The 20,006-nt window shown below is 37.3% G+C and overlaps 2 protein-coding genes across 3 annotated transcripts; one reads left to right on the forward strand and one right to left on the reverse strand.

The window, feature by feature from the left end:
- Positions 1–1,447: 1,447 nt before the first annotated feature.
- Positions 1,448–9,258, reverse strand: LOC125201511 (mitochondrial Rho GTPase 1). Of its 2 annotated transcripts, XM_048099660.1 has the most exons (15): positions 8,966–9,254; positions 8,767–8,899; positions 8,019–8,162; positions 7,742–7,918; positions 7,397–7,648; positions 5,897–5,965; positions 5,368–5,423; positions 4,938–5,019; positions 3,979–4,190; positions 3,812–3,881; positions 2,942–3,054; positions 2,606–2,756; positions 2,290–2,476; positions 2,038–2,126; positions 1,448–1,834 (listed from the first exon to the last, which is right to left on the reverse strand). In XM_048099660.1, exons 1-14 carry the CDS (start codon positions 9,172–9,174, stop codon positions 2,059–2,061), a joined length of 1,923 nt encoding a protein of 640 aa, XP_047955617.1. In that variant the 5' UTR covers positions 9,175–9,254; the 3' UTR covers positions 1,448–1,834; positions 2,038–2,058. The 2 variants fall into 2 exon arrangements, 1 of the variants encoding a protein (XP_047955617.1); XR_007172917.1 differs by lacking the exon at positions 1,448–1,834 and having other exon boundaries at positions 2,290–2,399; positions 8,966–9,258.
- A 3,100-nt stretch (positions 9,259–12,358) lies between these two features.
- On the forward strand, positions 12,359–14,876 carry LOC125201810 (pentatricopeptide repeat-containing protein At4g02820, mitochondrial). Its single transcript, XM_048100068.1, has 2 exons — positions 12,359–12,688; positions 13,433–14,876. Exons 1-2 carry the CDS (start codon positions 12,371–12,373, stop codon positions 14,684–14,686), a joined length of 1,572 nt encoding a protein of 523 aa, XP_047956025.1. The 5' UTR covers positions 12,359–12,370; the 3' UTR covers positions 14,687–14,876.
- The last annotated feature ends 5,130 nt before the right edge of the window (positions 14,877–20,006 follow it).

The following is a 20,006-nucleotide window of genomic DNA, read 5'->3' on the forward strand; positions in this document are numbered from 1 at the left end:
GCCCATCAACATATAATTTGATACAGTATATAAGGTGAATTACACGTATGGTTTGGGTGTATTTGGCAAAATAAAGTTCTTAAATCTCCAAAAGCTTACACGCAAAGTTACATTATTATGTCATTTTTTTCTGACTTACATGATTCCTGCATTCAATTTACAATTATTCCTCTAATTTATACACTTAATATCTAAATTGGCATTTTATAAATTATTAAAAAAACTAAAGTCCAAATTTGATCTCTTATATCTGCTCTAAAAAACTTTTTGATTCTATAAACAATATGTTTAGATCCAGAATTAACAGTTAAAACTTAACAATTAAATGTATTTTGATCAAATTAATGGCTTAATTATGAATCTAATTAGTTGAATTAACCTAATTTTTTTTACCTATAATAAAGAGAGATTTGCTTGTTGCAATTGGGATCGCAACCTAATCGATGTTAGTATGGCAAATTTACTTTGGTTAAGAGAAAAAAACTAATATATCGAATGTCATTGAAAAATTCAAAAAATTGAGTTTGTGATGGCAAAGTGCAAGTTTCACAAAGTTCAAATGCAAAACTTAGCCTAAAATGAATATACTACTGTACATATATAATGTACATATATAATTTTGATTTTCCACCTTTGGCAAGCAGAAGACGAGATCAACTGATATCCTCCGTACTCCCTCCGTTCCACAGTAATAGAGGCGTTTCGTTTTGAGCTCTCGTTTTGAAAAAATGATAATAAATAGTTAAAGTGGAGAAAGAGTAAAGTAAGAGAGAGAATAATATAGTGAAGAGTCTTATCTACAATATTCTCTCTTATTTTACTCTTTCTCCACTTTAACTATTTATTAGTATTATTTTTTCAAAATGAGTGCTTAAAAAGAAACGCCTCTGTTACTATGAAACGGAGGGAGTAGATTTTAGTAGTACTCCCTCCGTCCCCAAAGTGCATGCACTTTAGGTTTGGAGCAGGTTTTAATATAAAATTAGTAAAGTAAGAGGGAGGTAGAGGAAAAAAGTAATGAAAGTATTGTTAATGAAGAATAAATCTCACATCATTAGAGAAAAAAAACTTTCCAAAATTAGAATGTGCATATATATTATTGTAGAATAGACTAAAAATAAAAGAGTGCACGAGGGAGTAATACTCTGGAGTATTTATATGCAAATGTATTTTTTATTAAAATTTGCTCCGTAGCACCAAAAGCTTATCTGACAGAAAGGAAATGCATAATATTACTCCCTCCGTCCACGAAAATTCGTCCCGGTTTGACCGAGCACGGGTTTTAAGAAATGTAATGGAAAGTGAGTTGAAAAAGTTAGTGGATTGTGGGTCCTACTTTTATATATTAGTTTTATAATAAAATGTGAGTAGGAATGAGTTAGTAGAATGTGGGGTCCACTACCAAAAATGGTAAAAATGAAATGGGACAAATTTTGGGAGACGGACGGAAATGGAAAACTGGGACAAATTTTCATAGACGGAGGGAGTATTTCTTTGTACAATAATTGATAATGCAAAAGCTATGTGACAGAGCTATGTAAAAAGCACGTGCTTTCCCAATATAAACACTTATGCTAGAGGGTTCGCACTTCGCACATAGTAGAAAACCATTAACACATCAGTGATGTCCCAAACCCCAGATAAAGACCAAAATTATTAGGAAAACACACTTAAATATCAGAGTCTTAAAATTATTTAGGATTGAGACTACAAGCATCTTAAACAAGGACCATGCTGTAAGTTGGGCTCGAGCCGATGTGCCTACTGTTCCAACGTAATTCCTGTTTTCCTCTTTTTCCAATTCGAAGCCCTCATCTTTCTTACATTCAGACTCCTGCATCAACACATAATTCTCAACGTCAGCTATTCCCAAGCAACCTAGTTCAAGAATCCTATTTAATAGCAGTAACATGATTCAGCACAAGCATGAAAATAAATTTGAACTGCCTAGTTTGAAAAGAAAATTTCATAATATTCTTCAGTTAAGAATCTAAAAAATTTGAGAATGTAAAAAGTCTACTGATTTAATTAAATTACCAAAGAATTGCCAATCTAACTTCACGTGTTCTTCCTTGCAGCATAGGTTCGGTATGCAACCAACCCGAGAAAGGTAGCTGCAGCTCCAACTGTAATTTTAACATAATCAAGTCAGAACAGAACGTTAGATAAGCAGCAAGAAACACATTTTAAGCCTTATTCCGCCATGCAGTTATACACCTAACTTGGGTCAGCTTCAAGGGCTATGTCAACTTGATATGTTATTAGACATACTCTAGTATAAGGGTGTACCTGAGAGACACATGAGAGCATTATTAACAAGCTTCTTGTATCGCTTTTGGCTGCGCCCTTGATCAGTTTCGGGAACATTGAGATGGGGCTGCTGAGCTGCATTCACAATTCTGGAAAAGACATCATTTATATCTCTTTCTTTCACACTTATAGCAATAGGTGCATCGATCCCCATATCCACACAAATCTAGAACAAGAAACCATGAGGGTAAATTCTAGTTAGAACCCAAATCACACTATATCAGTTTATTAGTCATTTTCTCTTAATACAAGTTTCGAAAGTGAGGAAAATAGAGCCAAAGAGAGATCAAAGTACCTTGGCTGAATCCCTGTTTGACGTTGAACTTGTGTCCAAATCATTTTTTGCTGCAATCAGGAGACAAGGCATCCCAAAACCACTCTCTTCCCCCTGCCTTGCGACATAAGATAGCAATTCTACTGCTCCATTAAGAGAAGATTCGCTTGAGCTAGGAGAAAAAAATTTAATAATAACAAATCAGTGAGACCATGACAGGAGGAGCCACTATATTCAATCATATATTGCCTCATTAAAATCAAAACAAATACAAACAATAATTTAATCATGGTATGATTTTACAATCTGAGAAAAATCCTGGTAAATTGCTAGCACTAGTGTGCAAAGTATCCTAACCTGTCATACACAAAAACAGCTACATCACAAGCAGCCAAAGATTCTTTTTTAGATAAAAGTTTCTTAACTCCGTCTTCTGGTATCTCCTGGAGGATCAATGTCTTCTTATTACCCTGCAATTAAAACAAGCAAAATAGAAATAACCAATCAATTGACTACAGTTAAAAAACAAAAACCACGAACAACATGAATACCAATTTATCACCATGCAATTAAAACAAGCAAAATAGAAAAAATCAATCAATTGACTATGCAATTTAAAAACAAAAACACGAACAGCATGAATACCAATTTATCACACCCAATCCTGTATCACATAAAATTTTCTCTAAGCCTATTATAGAGGTTCTTAGAATCTCTAGAAACCTCTCTAGGGTCAAGCTAACAGGTAGAAACTAGAAACTCATATGATGCTAGAGAGTCCAAGACTCTATAACGTAACTATGTAATGAGCTTCTAAAAGAAGAAGGAAAGGTTAGATTCTGGAGTGTTCGAAAAGGTTGCAAAGAATCTTAACTCTGTAGAAGAATCTAGTCTCTTTCACGAATTTTATCATTGACCTTAGAGATAGCTAAGCTAACCTGGATTTGTAAGGAATCCAATGAATGCAAGGCGGATATAAGCACATAAAGAGGCCTCTTATTGAACCTAATTTCGAACTCCTCAACTGAAATCATGGTATTCTTCGCGATAAGATGGATACTTTCTCCAAAGACTCACTTTCTAAGAAAGTACTGCATCCAAAGATAGTTTGTTATCCTAAGGCCACATTCAACCATCTTTTGTGCAAAGTAGTGAGTTGGACAACTTGGTTTAATATTTCAATGATAGAAGTTATTATAGCAAATGGACTTTACTATTAATACTCACAGCGTGTTGCTGAACAATATTCACAGCATATCTTTCACTAGTTGTCGGAGTATAATTTTCAGAAAATGGCCTGTAGTTGGAAGAGCATATTCTATTAATAGTAATAAGAATGAATACAGATACTACGACCGATTCATGGCTATATAAAAGATTGTTTAAGACGCCACCTTCCAAGCAATGATGTCAGCAAAGCAGATTTTCCAGCTTTTTTAGGTCCAAAAACAAAGCAGTGGAAGACATTTCGCTCTGTTTGTTGTTTCTTCTTATCTAGTAATCTACTCCTAGTGATGTTTAGGGCTGATGCTGCATCACAGTTGAGGCCAACATATATCAAGTTGGCTATAGTTTGAGCAGGTTCCAACAATGTCATAAGAGCCCACTGCACCAAAAATTAGACATGAAAGTAAAAAACAAAAACATAATTTCATGAAGTAAGGGAAACAAATACGCTTTGAGTTAACCACTTAATTTCATGGAAAAATATAGAGCAAACAAGCAATAAGATATTGTAGTACTCCGTAATAAAAGTGTGAGCTATGCTTTAACTTTATACAAAAGCAGAAGGAAATTATTTACGTTAACGATAGCTCACCATAAGATTGTACGATGAAACTGACATTAAATTCCTACATTTTTAAGTTAATCATATAACTGTACATTTCTATTTGGATTAATCCTTAATATCATCAACGACTGTGAATTTAAATAAATGATTTTGCAATTATAACACAGATTTTCAATTGTGGCATTAAATATTTCACCTTAATTAATTTATTTATTCTTGTGTGTAATCACAATCTGTTTTCTTAGTGCCTAAATGCTGGCGTGTCCATATATCTGTTGCTACAGTTAGAACTTTTTTTGAAATTACATACTCAATTTGTGATTTTAAAGACTATATGTTCGGAAAGATAGAAACTTAATGAAAACCATATTGATCAACCCCCATTCAGACATATTTGTTCTTATAAATGACAATATTAATAATTACATGGATACTTCAGGTGATGCGAGAATAATCTTCTATCATTTTGCAGAAACTCTGGTCTTATATAATGGACAACCTATTCATTTGTTACTTGTTAGAATAAGAACAAATTCAAGAAGAGCTTTCAGGCAAACACACCTGAGATAGAAATCCAGAAAGAGACAACCCCCGCAGTGGAGTTTTATCAACTGCATCCTTATAAGGATCTTCATCCCAAGGACTGAATTTGCAAAATAAAAACAATGTCAGGAATATCAGAAAGACAAAGGAAAAAATTACTACTTATGATGCTAATTTGTGCAAAAGGTAAGAGGACCGGGATCCAATTGCTGGCAAAAATACTTTGTTCCATCTATCACAGCCGGCTTGAAAATCAATCTTATACATGCACGGTTCACCCACAAAAAATTCAAACGAACACAAACAACCAGAGAAATGGATCCTTACCATTCTAAGGTTGAATAGATTTATAATAGAAAAAAAAATGAGGTTAAAATATAAATGATGTCTGAAGAGGAGGGAGAAAAACAACAACAACAACAACAACAAAAAATTAGATTATGTTTACCTTTCTGGTGCAGTTGAAAATAGATCTTCAAGCTCATTTTCCCGAAGAACTCCATCCTATAAAAGCACAAAGGCAGTAGACACAATAAGCATATGCAAATAATACTCCATCAAAACATCAATAGGTATCAATGTCTGTGCTTGTAAACCTTATAACTAGGTTTGCTAGTGACAGAAAGAACTTGAGTTTCAAACTATATAGGTATCGATGTTCCGTAAGCAAAATTATCTTCATGAAATATGCTGTTCAACTTGTCCTTTTGTGATTCTTTTTTCCTCTTTCAATAGATGGGTAACTTAGTTTGATTAATGGCTGATCGACAACATAGTCAAAATTTTAATACCCTTAGTTCATACAGCTAATTTCAAATGTAATGAATCTCAAAGAAATGGTGTATATAGGACTCAAACATCAAAACAAGCCAAACAATCACATAATAAGTTATAGTATACAGAGAGACCAATTGGTCAATGCAGTAAATCTGCCCCGTTCTAAAAGAACTAGTAAGATAGTAACGACTATGACATACTTTATCATCATCGAATGTGCTGAAGATTCCCTTTAAAAACTCTACTGCTTCACTAGTTAATTCAACACTCTGCAAGGACACAAGCATAACAGAAGAATAAGGTAAATGCTTACAGAGGAAAGTATTAAAAAGATAGTGGAACAATATACCAGTACATCAACTCAAAACAACTGTCATGTCAAATAATTTTAACTAATAACTATTCATGACTGTATATAGACTTCAATGATAGGAGGCTCAATATAAAGGAACATATATCATCCACATAAGGATAACAATTCTTTTTGTGGCAAAGGAGACTTTATTAGAAATCATTAGAAGCGACTATCGCAGGATCCAGTTGAAGAATCAGAAATGTTTATACAGTGTGTTTTAAGCCTCAAGGCGTTTTCCAATGGCCCTGCCCGACTCAAGCCTGGAAGAAATCAAGCCATAAATTCATGACTAATAGACTGAACACGTAACCATGGCAAATACTCCCTCTGTTCCATTAAAAATGAAATATTTTCCCTTTTGAGTTGTCCCATTTAAAATGAAATGTTTCCTAAAATGAAAATAACATCATCTCTACTTTTTCATCTCTCTTACTTATTCTCTCCTCATTAACTCACAAAACAATCCTACATAAAATCTCGTGCCGAAAAGCAAATGTTTCATTTCTAATGGGACGGAGGTAGTATATGAAAACAAACAAAATCATAAGTTCATTAACTAATCTTAACTCTTTAAAATCCCATATTAAAGTCTAATAATTACATATGTGAGAGGAGATTGACAGCGAAGTTGAGAGGACCGGAACTCTTCAAAAGAATCAGAACATAGGGTTTCTTTGGGTTTCACTTTTTCCACTTTTTCATCTTTAATAATCCTAATTAGGATTGTTTTTACACAACCCACTTCGAACTGGGGCTTAAACATGAAAGCCAATTCACTTTCAGGCCTCAAGAAGCCAGAAAAAACTGGAAAAGTAGAAACTTCAAACCCCACACATGAGGCTATCGCCGCCTCGGATGCAATTTCTAGGTGCGCCTCACAAACGCCTCTTTAAGCCAGGAGAAATGGAGAATCAGTAACTAGTTAATTACAAAATTTCAAATCCGTACATGGCATCTTAAAATTTGTTATAAAAGCAAATATCATATCCAAAATCATGAAAAGTGTTACAGATATGGAAAACCAAATCATTTTCTATGGTGGTTCTCCTTTTGCTAACAATGAGAAAAATGATTCCTTTTCCATTACGGTTCGCAAAAATCTAATAGGAGTAAATGTGAGTGTCAGTGTGCGTTGATAACTTCTATACCTATACAGCACACATTACTTCCCCTAATAAATTGTGATACCCCACCAAACAATTTAAACAATTATTCATATCTTCAATCCAAAAATCATTTTAAAAATTAAAACTAAGCTTTGATGATCTTTCACCAATTTTTTGGTGATTCGAAGAAATATTATCACAGTCATTGTTCAATGAACAGAAACACAGCTGGAAATCACCTGATCTGGAGCCTTTTTTTTGGAAAAGGATAAATAATCATCACCAAGTTTTAGCTCATCATTATAGCCAAACTTTCTCAACACAGTCCATGTGGTCTCAATTCGTCCTTTCTCAATAAAAAGAGCATGAAGAAAAAGAAACCCTGTCAAGGTAAGACCAAGTTCATTCACCCCTTCAGGCAACTTTTCCCGAACAACACTCTTAACACCCACTACTTCAGCAGGTTGCAAAGGAGAATTGAAGCATTTCACCTACATATAAGCAATTAGACAAAGTTAAAAGAACTGTAGAGAACATGAGAAAAGTTATCATCAATATATAGATAAGAAGAAAATTAAAAATACCTGAAATTCATTTAGCTCGTCATCATTGAGAGCACCATCCATATCAAGGTCGCAAAGAATAAATATCCTTTTCAACGCTCTCATGCATCTTGGTCTTAAAGCTTGGGTTTCTTGATCGAACAGAGGAGCTGTTGGGTGTAGGACAGCCTTTTGAGCAAAGTAAAACACTTCTTGGATCTAAACGATCAATAAAGACTTCGGTTATCTGAAGAAAATTCTAAATTCTTATGAGAAGTTAAAATGGAAGTCATAAAACATGTTGAACATTATCTCAAACCTGGAGCATATTAGCTGCCGAACATTCTATGCAAGTCTCAATCTCCCGAAACTGCTGCATAAGCGGCATCATTTCAACACTCAAATTGTACTCTTCATCTCGCCTATCGAGCTTGCAACCAGCCACAATTACTGGTGCTCTGATCTAAACAATCCCAATTGACAAGCCATATTTGAGTTCACGTAAAAACATTGACAATCACCAATATGGCAATAGAACACAAAACAGATCAATTTCATCATAAAATATAAGTTGCAAATGCAAAATAAACATCTGTCAGCTGCATGCGCATCTCAACGACCATGCCAATTAAGCTTTTAAGGGAATTGACACTGGATAACTTAACTAAGAAAAGAGGTAGTTTCTAATTTCTACAATATTGGTTCAGCTCAAACTCTTGATTTTTGAAACCAAACTCAAACAAATTCTCTTATCAGCTAGTTTTAAAAGAATGTGCTGCTAAGAAAAATCACCAGGATGATCGAGCTCACTCATTTCCAAGTTATATATGCAGAGATCAGCTGTTCAATTAATTGACTAGCTCATACAAACAGTCAATTAGTTTTACATCTTCAATGAACGTGGATAAAAAGAGCATAGTTTCTTCACCTTCCTTCTAGTTTAATTAATTATGGTGGAAAAGGATGAATGAAAAAAGAGCTCACAGCAGATTACAAAAGTCTAAACCAATGATTACATCCAATAACAGCGCAGCAGCATCGTAGAAAAACATCCAAACAATTCGAACCTCTAATCTTCGAAGCTCGTGGAGCCAGAATGTACTGAGGCGATTCAGCGTGAGAGGCTGATCGCATGCATATGTCAAGACTACAGCATCGGCGCGCTTCAATTCCTCAGCAAGCTTCCCTCTATACTCCAAACTGCATCCACAGATGAACGAATCAATCAATCAACTACGAGAAAACGAGACTAAAACATTTGCGTACCTGCTGGAGGTGTCGATGATGATGATGGGGACGTTATCGGGATAATAATCGGACGGTAGGCGAGTGGGAGGGAGGACGGGAGGAACTTCGGGGCGAAAGGACTCGGCGGCGGAGGCGGCGATGAGGCTGGATTTACCGGTGCCGCGGTCGCCGATTACGGCGATTCGGACGCTCGTCCGGTTGCCGGAGGTTGCACCGCCACCTGGCATCGATTTAGCGCTTGTTTATGGGTTGATTTAGGTGATTGATTTAGGTTAGATTTGTGCGCTTCATTTTTCACCCAACTTTCTTGGATAATTTCATTTACTAGTAAACCACTCCCTCTATCCCTTATAATTTACTATCGTCTTTTGATCTGACACTAATTTTAAAAAATATAATTATAATTAGATTCAAAAAGTTAAATGCAATTAAAATTAAATTGAAATAATTAAAATTAGATTGAAAAAGTTGATAATAGGTGAGTCATAAAACTTTTTATTCATACAAACTAGTTCGACTGATTGAACTGGTCCGATCGATTGAATCATAAATCAATAGCTTCATCGGTTCATTTATCGGTCTAATTTTTAAAATATTGCTAAAAATAGTAAAGTAGAATTTTTAAAGAACGGCGAAAATAAAAATAAATGACACGATAGCCGAAAGGTGGAAATAAAATATTTATGATATGGTACGAATAATTTTTACAATCATAGCCGAAAGAGTAATTTTTAACATCATTCAGTAATTCATTAGTTAAATAAATGTCTAAAGGAGTATGAGTGTTGTCGTAAATCGTAATGCTTTTTTTTTCTCTTTTATCCAACAGTGAGTCACATATGCAGTTGGTATCATATGCTTTCAGCTAAATTTGGTAAAATTGGTGGTCCAATCCCGATAATGGAATAGGTGGTTTAAGTGGCTGAGCCGAAATTAAGGGTCAATTGTCTAGAATCACTGCATTTTATTTTCGATATAATTACATCACATTTTATTATTACGAGGCAGTCAACATTTACCAAAACTATTTGAAAATTAAAGCAATATCCTTCAGTAGAATTAACAAAGTGTGATAGAGTAAAACTTGCAAATGCAGTATTATCGAGGTGCCAATCGAGTTTACAAGTAACTCTTTCTGGTTCTTATATTTTCCTTGTTTAAGATAATACTGGTAAAAAATTTAACTTATTTCTTATTTAAATAGTAAATTTATTTATTTTAAAGAAATATATCAATTAAATTAATCATTTTAATCACAAATAGCCCAAAACCCCAAATCAACACAAATTATGCTTACAAATTAATACTAGTATTATTTTTATTCGAAAACAAAAAATCAATTGAAACTAATTTATTGAATATTTAAGCTTCCATCTAGAGGTGTCAAGATTTACGGTTACGGTGGTCCAAAAAAAGTATGACTTGTCATGTAGTTATACTTTGATTTTTGCGATCACATGGGTTGTAATTGGATTTCACCACCACTTTTGATAGAAAATGACTTGTCATGTAGTCATACTTTGATTTGTTGAGCATAGGATTCCACATTTCATCTATTCATGCTTTGATTGAAGAGCTTATCACATAAACTGGAAGTTACATAAGCAACATAAATTAAAGGTTACATACTAAGCAACATAAGTTGAAAGTTACATACTAAGAAACATAGTTGAAAACAGATAAACTACGATCGCTTCCCAAACAATTTTGCTATTAGATCGCGTTTCAGATCTTCTTCTTCTGGAGTGAAGTCCCTCTAGCCATCAGCGGAGTAAGGATAGCTGCCTTGATGTTCCGTTCCTGAATATCATTAGCTGCCTTGATCTTCTGTTCTGAATATCACATTCTCTTTCACGTGTGACTCTCATTTCATGCAGTGCTGCTGTGAAATCATTATGAATTGTATATGATGGTGTTGCAACTTCTTTGCCTTTTCTTTTAGCCTTAAGCCTTAGTTTCATCTCTTCCAATAAGACGTTGCAATGTTGAAGAACGACTCTCAGGAATGGAGTCGATTTGAGGTTCTCATTCCTCACTAGTCCTTGACCTTTTTTAGCTCCCACGACTTTCTTCAAGACTATCTTCATCTGGCTGGAAACGTGTTGAACTGGTGCTATTCAATTTCAATTCCCACTTAGGATTGTATCTCATCACCTCCTCAAATACCTTATGGTGAGTAAACTTGCTCTTACCACACAGTTGTTGAGCGGTTTTCTCAATGTCCTCTTTAGACTAGCCATTGGTAGCTCTATCATGTGCATGTTTGTATGCACCAAACCACTTCGTGACATTTGTGTTGAGTCGTTCGTAGCGTTGTCTCAATGACTCCGAACTTCTTTGTTGGCCCATTCCTGGATTTTCTTTTCTTGTTTACTCATATTGATCAAGAACATTTTGCCATAGATGAGCACTAGTTTGGTTGGTGTCAACAATTGCATTCATGCTCACGAAACACTAAGCAAACATTAATGCAATGTCTTCTTGCTCGCTCCAACCATGTGGAGTGTTTGAAGTACTCATGTTGGTTCGTGATATGTCTTGGCTTGAATGTTGGTTTGAAATGAACTTTGAAATTGATTAGAATTTGGAAAATCATCAAAGCTAGGGAAATAATCTTGGGAAGGATTGAAGTTTTGGGAATGATAGAAATTTGGGGAATCGGAGAATATATTATTCGCATCATCCTCCATAGTTAACAACAAAGAAAACTAAAAAATATGAAATTCTATCAAACAAGGAGGATTATAGGAGGAGAAAATATGATATTTTTTTTATGCAAAACTATAACAAATGTGGTCTTTATTTATAGAGGAAGAAAAATTATGAATTTTGATATAATTTTTAATATAATATACTAAAGATATATAAATTAAAAAAAATAAATATCAACCAATAATATTGTGCTGGCACAATCCCATTGGCCGATAAAGAGGGCAACCAGCGGTCTGTGGTCACATGAAATGCAACCGCATTCAATGTGAGAGAGACCAATTGAAATAGTTTTTTTTTATTGCCATTGACGTGGCAGTCGACCACGTAACACCAATAAACGTGGTCTAAGAACCGTACTTCGGTTTAAGTTTGAAATTTTCTGAACCGAAATCGTACCGGAATCGTCGGTCCGGACTACTAACCAGCACTACTAACACTTCTTCCCCAAATTATCCTCCTTGTAAAAATAGTTCTTCCCTGTATAGCGAAAACCAACACTACCAACCAATTTGTCCAATAAATTCATCAACCACTTCCCAAAAGAGAGAGAAATCGTAGCGTGAGGGGTGGTGCTTAAGCCCATTATGATAAAAATGAATATCTAGTGTTATCTACTTAAGCCCATTATGATATTGGGCCGACCCATGTAGAGGTTAAAGAAAACAGAAATTAGTCTCGCAGTCTGCACATTGATTTCTTGTATTTGTGGAAATGTTGCGCCGTATCGCTCGAACGTCCGTCGCCGCCGCCGCCGCGCAGCGCTTCTCGACGAAGACTGCCGTCTTGTCGGCGCCGGCGCCGGCGCAGGAGACGCAATCGACGGAGCGTATAGACGGCGCCTCGAATAGAACGAAAGGCGGCGGCAGGGACACGCTTGGGCGGCGGATGTTTGCTCTGGTGTATTCGAAGCGGAGCGCCGTGGTGGCGATAAGAAAGTGGAAGGAAGAGGGGCGCCTGGTGCAAAAATACGAGCTCAATCGGATTGTTCGCGAGCTACGGAGCCTCAAGCGTTATAAACATGCTCTCGAGGTTCTAAATCTGCTTATTTTCCTAATTACTTGTAGTAATTTTTATGCTGCTGCTTAGTTAATTTATAGAATGTTTGATTTGCTCTGTCACGTTTGTCTCTGTTTATCTCAATTGAGCAGAAGTTTTAGTGCGAGCAAAATATCCAAGTTAAGAAGGCTGTATTTGCATTCCCCCCCCCCTCTCATTTTCAGAAAATGTGTCAATCCTCTATGTAATTGTGGAATTTAGCAGTGAAGCAAATGCATTTATATCTTTGTTGATGGTTACCCTATCACATCCAAGTGTTGAACTCAATTCAAATTTGGGACGAGGGTTTTATTAGAGCCTGCCATTAAGAAGCTTTTAGCATTTCTCAAGTCTCAACTCATGTTTTAATCATCAGAGGATATTTAATGTTCAACATTCAGTAAAATGCTTTCTTTTACATAATTGTCTTAATCATTGATTCTCCGAAGACATTGTGTCCTTTGCTAGTTTGCTACTTCAATATTTGACAAAGCTCTGAGAATTTCTTATTTCTTCCTTTGAGCTTCACGCCACATGTTGTTTTTTATTTTCATGTCGTTTGTTCATTCGAGAATTCTTAGGAGTACTGTAAATTCTTAAAACTATCAGTGATAAAAGTGTATTATAAGCTAAACAATTATTCTTAACGATGTATTAGAAACAATAATCAGTTAACCATTGGTCGCAATTTATGATCTAAAATTTACAGTGGTATTTGGTCTTGTTTGTACTTTGTAGGTTTGTGAATGGATGAGAACACAAGAAGATATGAAGCTGATGTCTGGGGATTTTGCAATCCACTTGGATTTAGTTGCAAAGGTTCGGGGTTTAAACAGTGCAGAGAAGTTTTTTGTAGACCTCCCTGAAAACATGATAGATCCTATAACGTGTAGTGCTCTTCTCCACACCTATGTCCATTGCAAGGAATCGGAAAAGGCTGAGGCACTGATGAAGAAGATGTCAGAAAATGATTACTTGAAATCTCCGGTTCCCTATAACCATATGCTCTCTCTATACGTTTCCACAGGACAACTGGAGAAGATTCCAAAACTTATTAAAGAGGTGAAGAAGGTTACATCTCCAGATATCGTCACATATAACCTTTGGCTGGCTGCATGTGCCTCTCAGGACGCTGTTGAAACGGCCAGAAAGGTATTTCGTGAGCTAAGTGAGGCCAAAATTGAACCAGACTGGGTGACGCACAGCACAATGGCGAGCATGTACATCAAGAACTCATTCCGGGAAGAAGCAGTGTCTGCCCTGAAGGATATGGAGAAGAAGGTCTCCCGAAAAGTTAGAGTGGCATATGCGTCACTAATCAGTTTACATACAGCTCTGGAAAACAAGAATGATGTTCGTGCAATATGGAAAAAGATGCAGTCCACTTTCCGCAAGCTGAATGATGTGGAGTACACTTGCATGATCACTTCCTTACTGAAACTTAAACAATTTCAAGAGGCTGAGAAGCTGTACGATGAATGGGAGTCCGTTTCTCCAACCAAGGATTCGAGGGTCCCAAATTTGCTGCTTGCGGCCTACATCAACAACGAACAAATGGACAAGGCCAAAACCTTTTACAGTCGTATGGTGGACAGCAAGATAGTGCCGGGCTACACCACTTGGGAGCTTCTCACTTGGGGCTACTTGAAACAAAAGCAGGTTGAAGAAGCAGTTGACTGCTTCAAGAGAGCCATTTGCAGTGTGAGACAATGGGATCCGGATGAGAAGCTAGTGCAACAAGTCCTTGCGCTCGTGGAGGAGTCCGGTGATGTTGACGTTGCTGAGAAATTGCTTTCAGCTCTTGGTCGCGTTGGTTATGTGAATACGGAGATCTACAACTCGCTTCTGCAAACCTATGCAAATGCGGGTAAAATGCCGCTTATTGTAGCAGAAAGGATGAAGAAGGACGGTGTAGAAATGGATGAGGTAACGAAGAGATTAGTGCAGCTAACAAGCAAGATGTGTGTTACTGAAATTCCAATCAATGCTTGAGAACGTATAAGGCGACGGAATTGTCGCAGTGTAAGTGTGTGATTTTGAGTTCAGACCAGGGAATTTAGGCATTTGCTACTGAGAATGTGGAATCTTGTACTGTGTAATATTGTTTGACGGGTCAAGATTTGTTGGATGGGTTAGGACTCGACAGATGTGATGAAATATGTGATGGATCTTGACTTCGACAGATGATCGCAATATAATAATCCAATTATAACAATTGTGTTAGGAGTGCTAGTCATAGGATAAGAACCCATCAAAAGTACATGAATGAGATCCAAATGGAGATTCTAACATTTGTTGGTCTTTCTTTTTCTTTTTATTTCTCAATTTTTTCATGTTTCTATGTAACCAATGAGTATTCCCAACCTACAGATTTGTGAACTACAAATTTGGAATTGAATGCTTTTTCTGTATGATCTAAATAATGGCTGCAGCACCGGTGTGATTGTTAACCAGATGACCAAACCCAAATATCCTAAGCTCTACCATATACTATTAATAAGATTATACCGTAAATCCAAAGTATTGGGCTTCATCCAAGTATTTTGGGCGTAAGAGCATCTGCATCGGTGATCGCTGGGACGGACGGCGTCCGTGTTGCTGGCACGGCAACGCGCTGCCTGATGCATCGAGCACGTCCGTACCACTGAGCAGGCTTACGTGACGCGACGGGATTGCCCAACAACATACCCGTTCACATTTTCAATTTTTTTTTAAAAAAAAATCGAATTTAATTTAAAAAATCATTTTTAAATTTTAAAAAAATATTTTTTCCCACTTCCCAATAAATTATATCCGTTTTCTCCCAACTTTTAATTTATTTTTCAATTTTTTCCCCCAAATTCACATTTTCATCTATAAATACCCTCAAGTCCAAACAAAAAATTTTCCACCACACTACACAATTCTCATCTAAATTCTCTCATCAATTCTCAATCTTTCACTCTTACAAAAAGAATGTCCGACTCCAACGATCACCCCTTCGACCCCGCGGTTGGAACCACGAATGGTTCGGCTCACAACCATTCCCTAGTCCGGAAACGCAATTCTCGGCCCCTCCTCAAACCCAAGGTTCTCAAATTTCAGGTGGCTACCGGCTTACCCGGTGGACGACCAAGATGCCCCCAATGGGCAATACGGGTGGGCACCCGAACTCGGAACGGGAGGGAGAAGCGGCACTCAAACTCCTCCCATTCCTACTCCTACTCCTACTCCTCGTGGTGTTCGTGTTCAGGGCCATGGCGGTGACACTCACGTCCACACTCCGTACACTCCGGGGGAGATGGATCAGTTATTCAAAGCCTATTTGGCAATCTCCGAAGATCCGGAGGTTGGCATGAACTAAAGCGTGGATAGATTTTGGTGGCGCGTCTCTCGCCGGTACAATGAAACCGACCGGATGACACCATCGAGCGCAATGAGAGTATGGTGCGCAATGCCATCTTCAAAGCCAACAGAGAAATCCAAAAGTTCCAGGGGTATTACCTCCAGGAAGAGCGGTCGGCGGGGAGCGGCAGGAGCGAGCTCGACATCATCAGTGCCATCTTGGTGACCTACCAATCCTAATATTACAAACCATTCAAGTACCTCAATGCTTGGCAGGAGGTACGTGTGCATCCGAAGTATAAGGGAGGCGTATCATCCTCCTCCAGCAAACGGTCGAGGTCGGTATCCCTATCGACGCCGGCGAGGATGAGGTGGCAAGCCAGCTTGCCGGAGCTAACTTGAGTAGCCCCGACACCGGCCCAAGCAGTTCCCAACGACGGCCGCAAGGAAGGAAACAGGCGACGACCAACCGCCATCGCGCCGCTCCCGCTCCCTTAGTGCCACCTCAACCCCCCACCAACTCGTTGTGTACCCTCTTGGCTCAACTCAATATGGCCGAGACGTCTCACATGTCTCCCGAGCAACTTGAAGCGCATCGGGCAATGATAGGAGGTCTCCGATAAACATTGGGGATAGGGCCAGAGAACTAGTCTTCCACGGGGATATTTTTTAGCATTTTAAGTTTGTAATTTTTATTTTTTAGGATTTAATTATGTAATTTTTATATCTTTGATGTATTTTTATATTGTAGAAATATTTTTAGTAATCGAAGTATTTAAATTAAATAATGGAATGGTGGGACCCTTGAGCATGTTCTTGCAAAAAGAGCATGGATGTGGATGTTGTACTCTTGGGGAAGAGCAGGGAGTAAAAAATAAATAAAAGTGGGTCCGGGCCCACATCCATGCTCTTTGGTAAGAGCATGGATGGGGATGCTCTAAGAAGCTTAAAATTAAAAATATATATGTATGTACAAGATTTAATAATAATTTTATTTTAATGGTGACATTTTTTTATTCAGCATGCTACAAACTTTTGGTCAATGATAAAATGTCCACTGTGACATACATCGTCATTGGAATATGAGGGTCCATTAACCAAAAAAAGTAAATGAAACATGAAATATTGGACAGACCAAAAGGAGATATGGGGCATGTATATGTAGACACGTGGGTTATTATCTGGATCAGCAGATTTTTATTACTCGCGTATGAATGTAAATATACACTAATTTCAATATGATTGTGCATTGCTATACACTCATATTAAGTTTTTTTGCATTAGTTAATTGTGTTATCTTCCTTTTAGCTTGGATTTTATTTCACTTTTGACAAATGACCATGGTAGTGGACTTTCACCATGTAGAGAAGCTCCTAAACACATTCTCTTTGTACCGTTCCCAAACCCCCAATCTTCGAACTCCTTCCTTTTAGTTTCTCGAAAAAATACAAGATTGTAATCTTATCGCCGCAGCAGTTAAATGTATGTCTTACTTGGACAACGACCGACGGTCTGGTGCCGCAGCCAGAGCCGCTAGTGATATGCAACATCTCCATGCCTCTATGTTGGAAGAAAAGAAAATGAGAAAATGATTTTTGTACTTCTTAAAAGAAGCATCCAGATTTTTTAAATTTGTAATATACGTATAAAATAACTAGTTAATAGTACTCCCTCCGTCTCACAATAGAATTCACTCTTATTGTGGGCACAGTGTGAAATATATGGATCAATTGTCTGGTGGGCTTGAATTTAATCAGTCTGGGCTGAATTAATTCATGTGGCCCAACTGCCTAACGGTGACCCAATTTGGCCCGTTACTTATTGAGGGATGCTCCGATAGCTGCCACGTAGCACTTCCACGTGGATCTTCAGTCTGGATCGTCAGATGTAGGGTTGTGTTTGTTGGGTGAGATAAACTCAACCCATTCCCCTTCTGCCTCTCATTCTGTTCACTTCACTTCACTTTTCTCTCTCTCTTTAGATGACTCTCTGCCTCTCTAGAACTCTCCTCTTTCTCTCTCTCTTCTGAAATGACTCCGATCTTCTTCTCCGGCTGAGATTTGAGTGTTAATCTCTCAACTTCTGTGTTGATCTGGAGATTTCCTTCTATATTCGAATGGTTGTGTTCGAGTCAGTTCTTCCGGTTGAAGATATTTGGTCGATTTCTTAGATTCTTGAGATCCTTGTGTTCTTGAGGCCTTTGACAGTGTTTGTGAGACGTTTGGTGATCTTGTGTTCAGGTTGTTGGTGTGTTGTAGTAATCAGAGCATCCCTAGGATTTTGGGGTCCGGTTGTCTCACTGTGCTCTCTTGTGACTTGTTGGTGAAGATTGAGGAGGTCCTTGGCCCGGTGCAGTCGTGTTTTGCGACCTGAGCCATTTCCTATTCTTCTAGCTTGTCTTCTGTTACTTGATTCGTTTAGATCCCAAAGGATCTGGTCCTTTTGTTATTGATTTGGTTTCTTAAGTGTACAGGTTACTCAATCAATGGAAGCTTGATGTTCAGTACTGGTGGAAGGCCTGAACATAGCTAGTAGTCTGATTGTTTGATTCATGTACTTAGAGATTAGAAATCTTGTAACAATCTTTTGTATCCGTCTTGTAACTTCTGAGACTAGTCATCTCAGTAGCGGTGTAATAGCAAAAGAAGTCCCGGTAATTTGTGAATCTTGTCGATCTGATCCCTACACACGTGTTTTAAGAAAGGTAAAGAATAGTGGGTTGGAAAAGTTAGTAGAATATGTGACCCTCTTTTTTATATTGTTTTTATAATAAAATGTGAGTGAAGTGAGTTAGTAGAATGTGAGATCTACATACCATTACAGTAAAAATGAAGTGTGACTCTTACTGTGGGACGTACAAAAATGGCAAAGTGTGACTCTTAATTGTAGGACAGAGGGAGTATTATTTAAGTGTTTAATTGAGTAGGTTAGTACACTAATTGGATCAAAAAATGGTTAACCGTCAATATATGACGTCGGTCCGACATGCATTTACTACGCACCTCGAACTCAATAACGCACATTAATACTTCCCAAATGCACAGTAATTTTAATCTTAAACCGATGCATGAAACGAGCCTTATCAACGCCTTCGACAAAATTCAGATAAAATGGACCAAATCGATAGGTTAAGGATATAAAAGTACCAAATAGAATGTATATGACCAAAATCGTAAAAAAGATGAACGAGAAATGGACCTTAGTTTTTGTTCAACACCATTTTACCTTGTTTTATAATTTCACATGGATGTTTATTTCCAAGGACGGAGATACTGGCAGCCAAGCCACGGGCTTGGCCGGAACCGGACCCATACCCCCGCCTCCTATGCAGCCGCGCCCCGCCGGATTTCCGCCCCGGCTTCGAATGGCCTGAATTTTTATGTATATTGTGTCTGCGAGTTTGTGATGGCGACACTGGAAGAGCAGATCCCCAATTATAAGAAGACGACACATATTGATGAAATTGGGCTTCTGAGGGAGTCATTAATTATATTGTATTTGACTATAAGACTTGGGCCTTAATTGTCACACCCCAACCCTTATGACATATGCACTACTATAAATAAATTCAAATTTTCAAAAGCACACATATTATATCATTTCAAAAATCAACATTTATCAAGTACATATTTCAAAACATTCTAATCCGTAGTGGGACCCTCTCACCACTCTATATACTATACATTTATCTACATGCAAAAATGATGAGGAAGAGAAGTTGCCAAAATGCGTCAGCCGCCGACCCTTATAATAACTGTAACTCACATCAACCCACGCATCATTAATATCTTATTCCTGAAAAATATTAGTGGTTTATATGAGCCACAACTCAATGCATATAAACCTTACCTTTAATTTCACACACAAATATCTAACACATTCTTTCACCAAAAATATATCACCAGAAATAATAAATATCATAAATAATTTAATATTCATATGCATATGCCTCTATGATCCTTTTAATATTCTGTGACTGAACAAGCCT

This window comes from Salvia hispanica, chromosome 1 (genome assembly GCF_023119035.1).
Source record: "Salvia hispanica cultivar TCC Black 2014 chromosome 1, UniMelb_Shisp_WGS_1.0, whole genome shotgun sequence".
NCBI lineage: Eukaryota > Viridiplantae > Streptophyta > Magnoliopsida > Lamiales > Lamiaceae > Salvia > Salvia hispanica.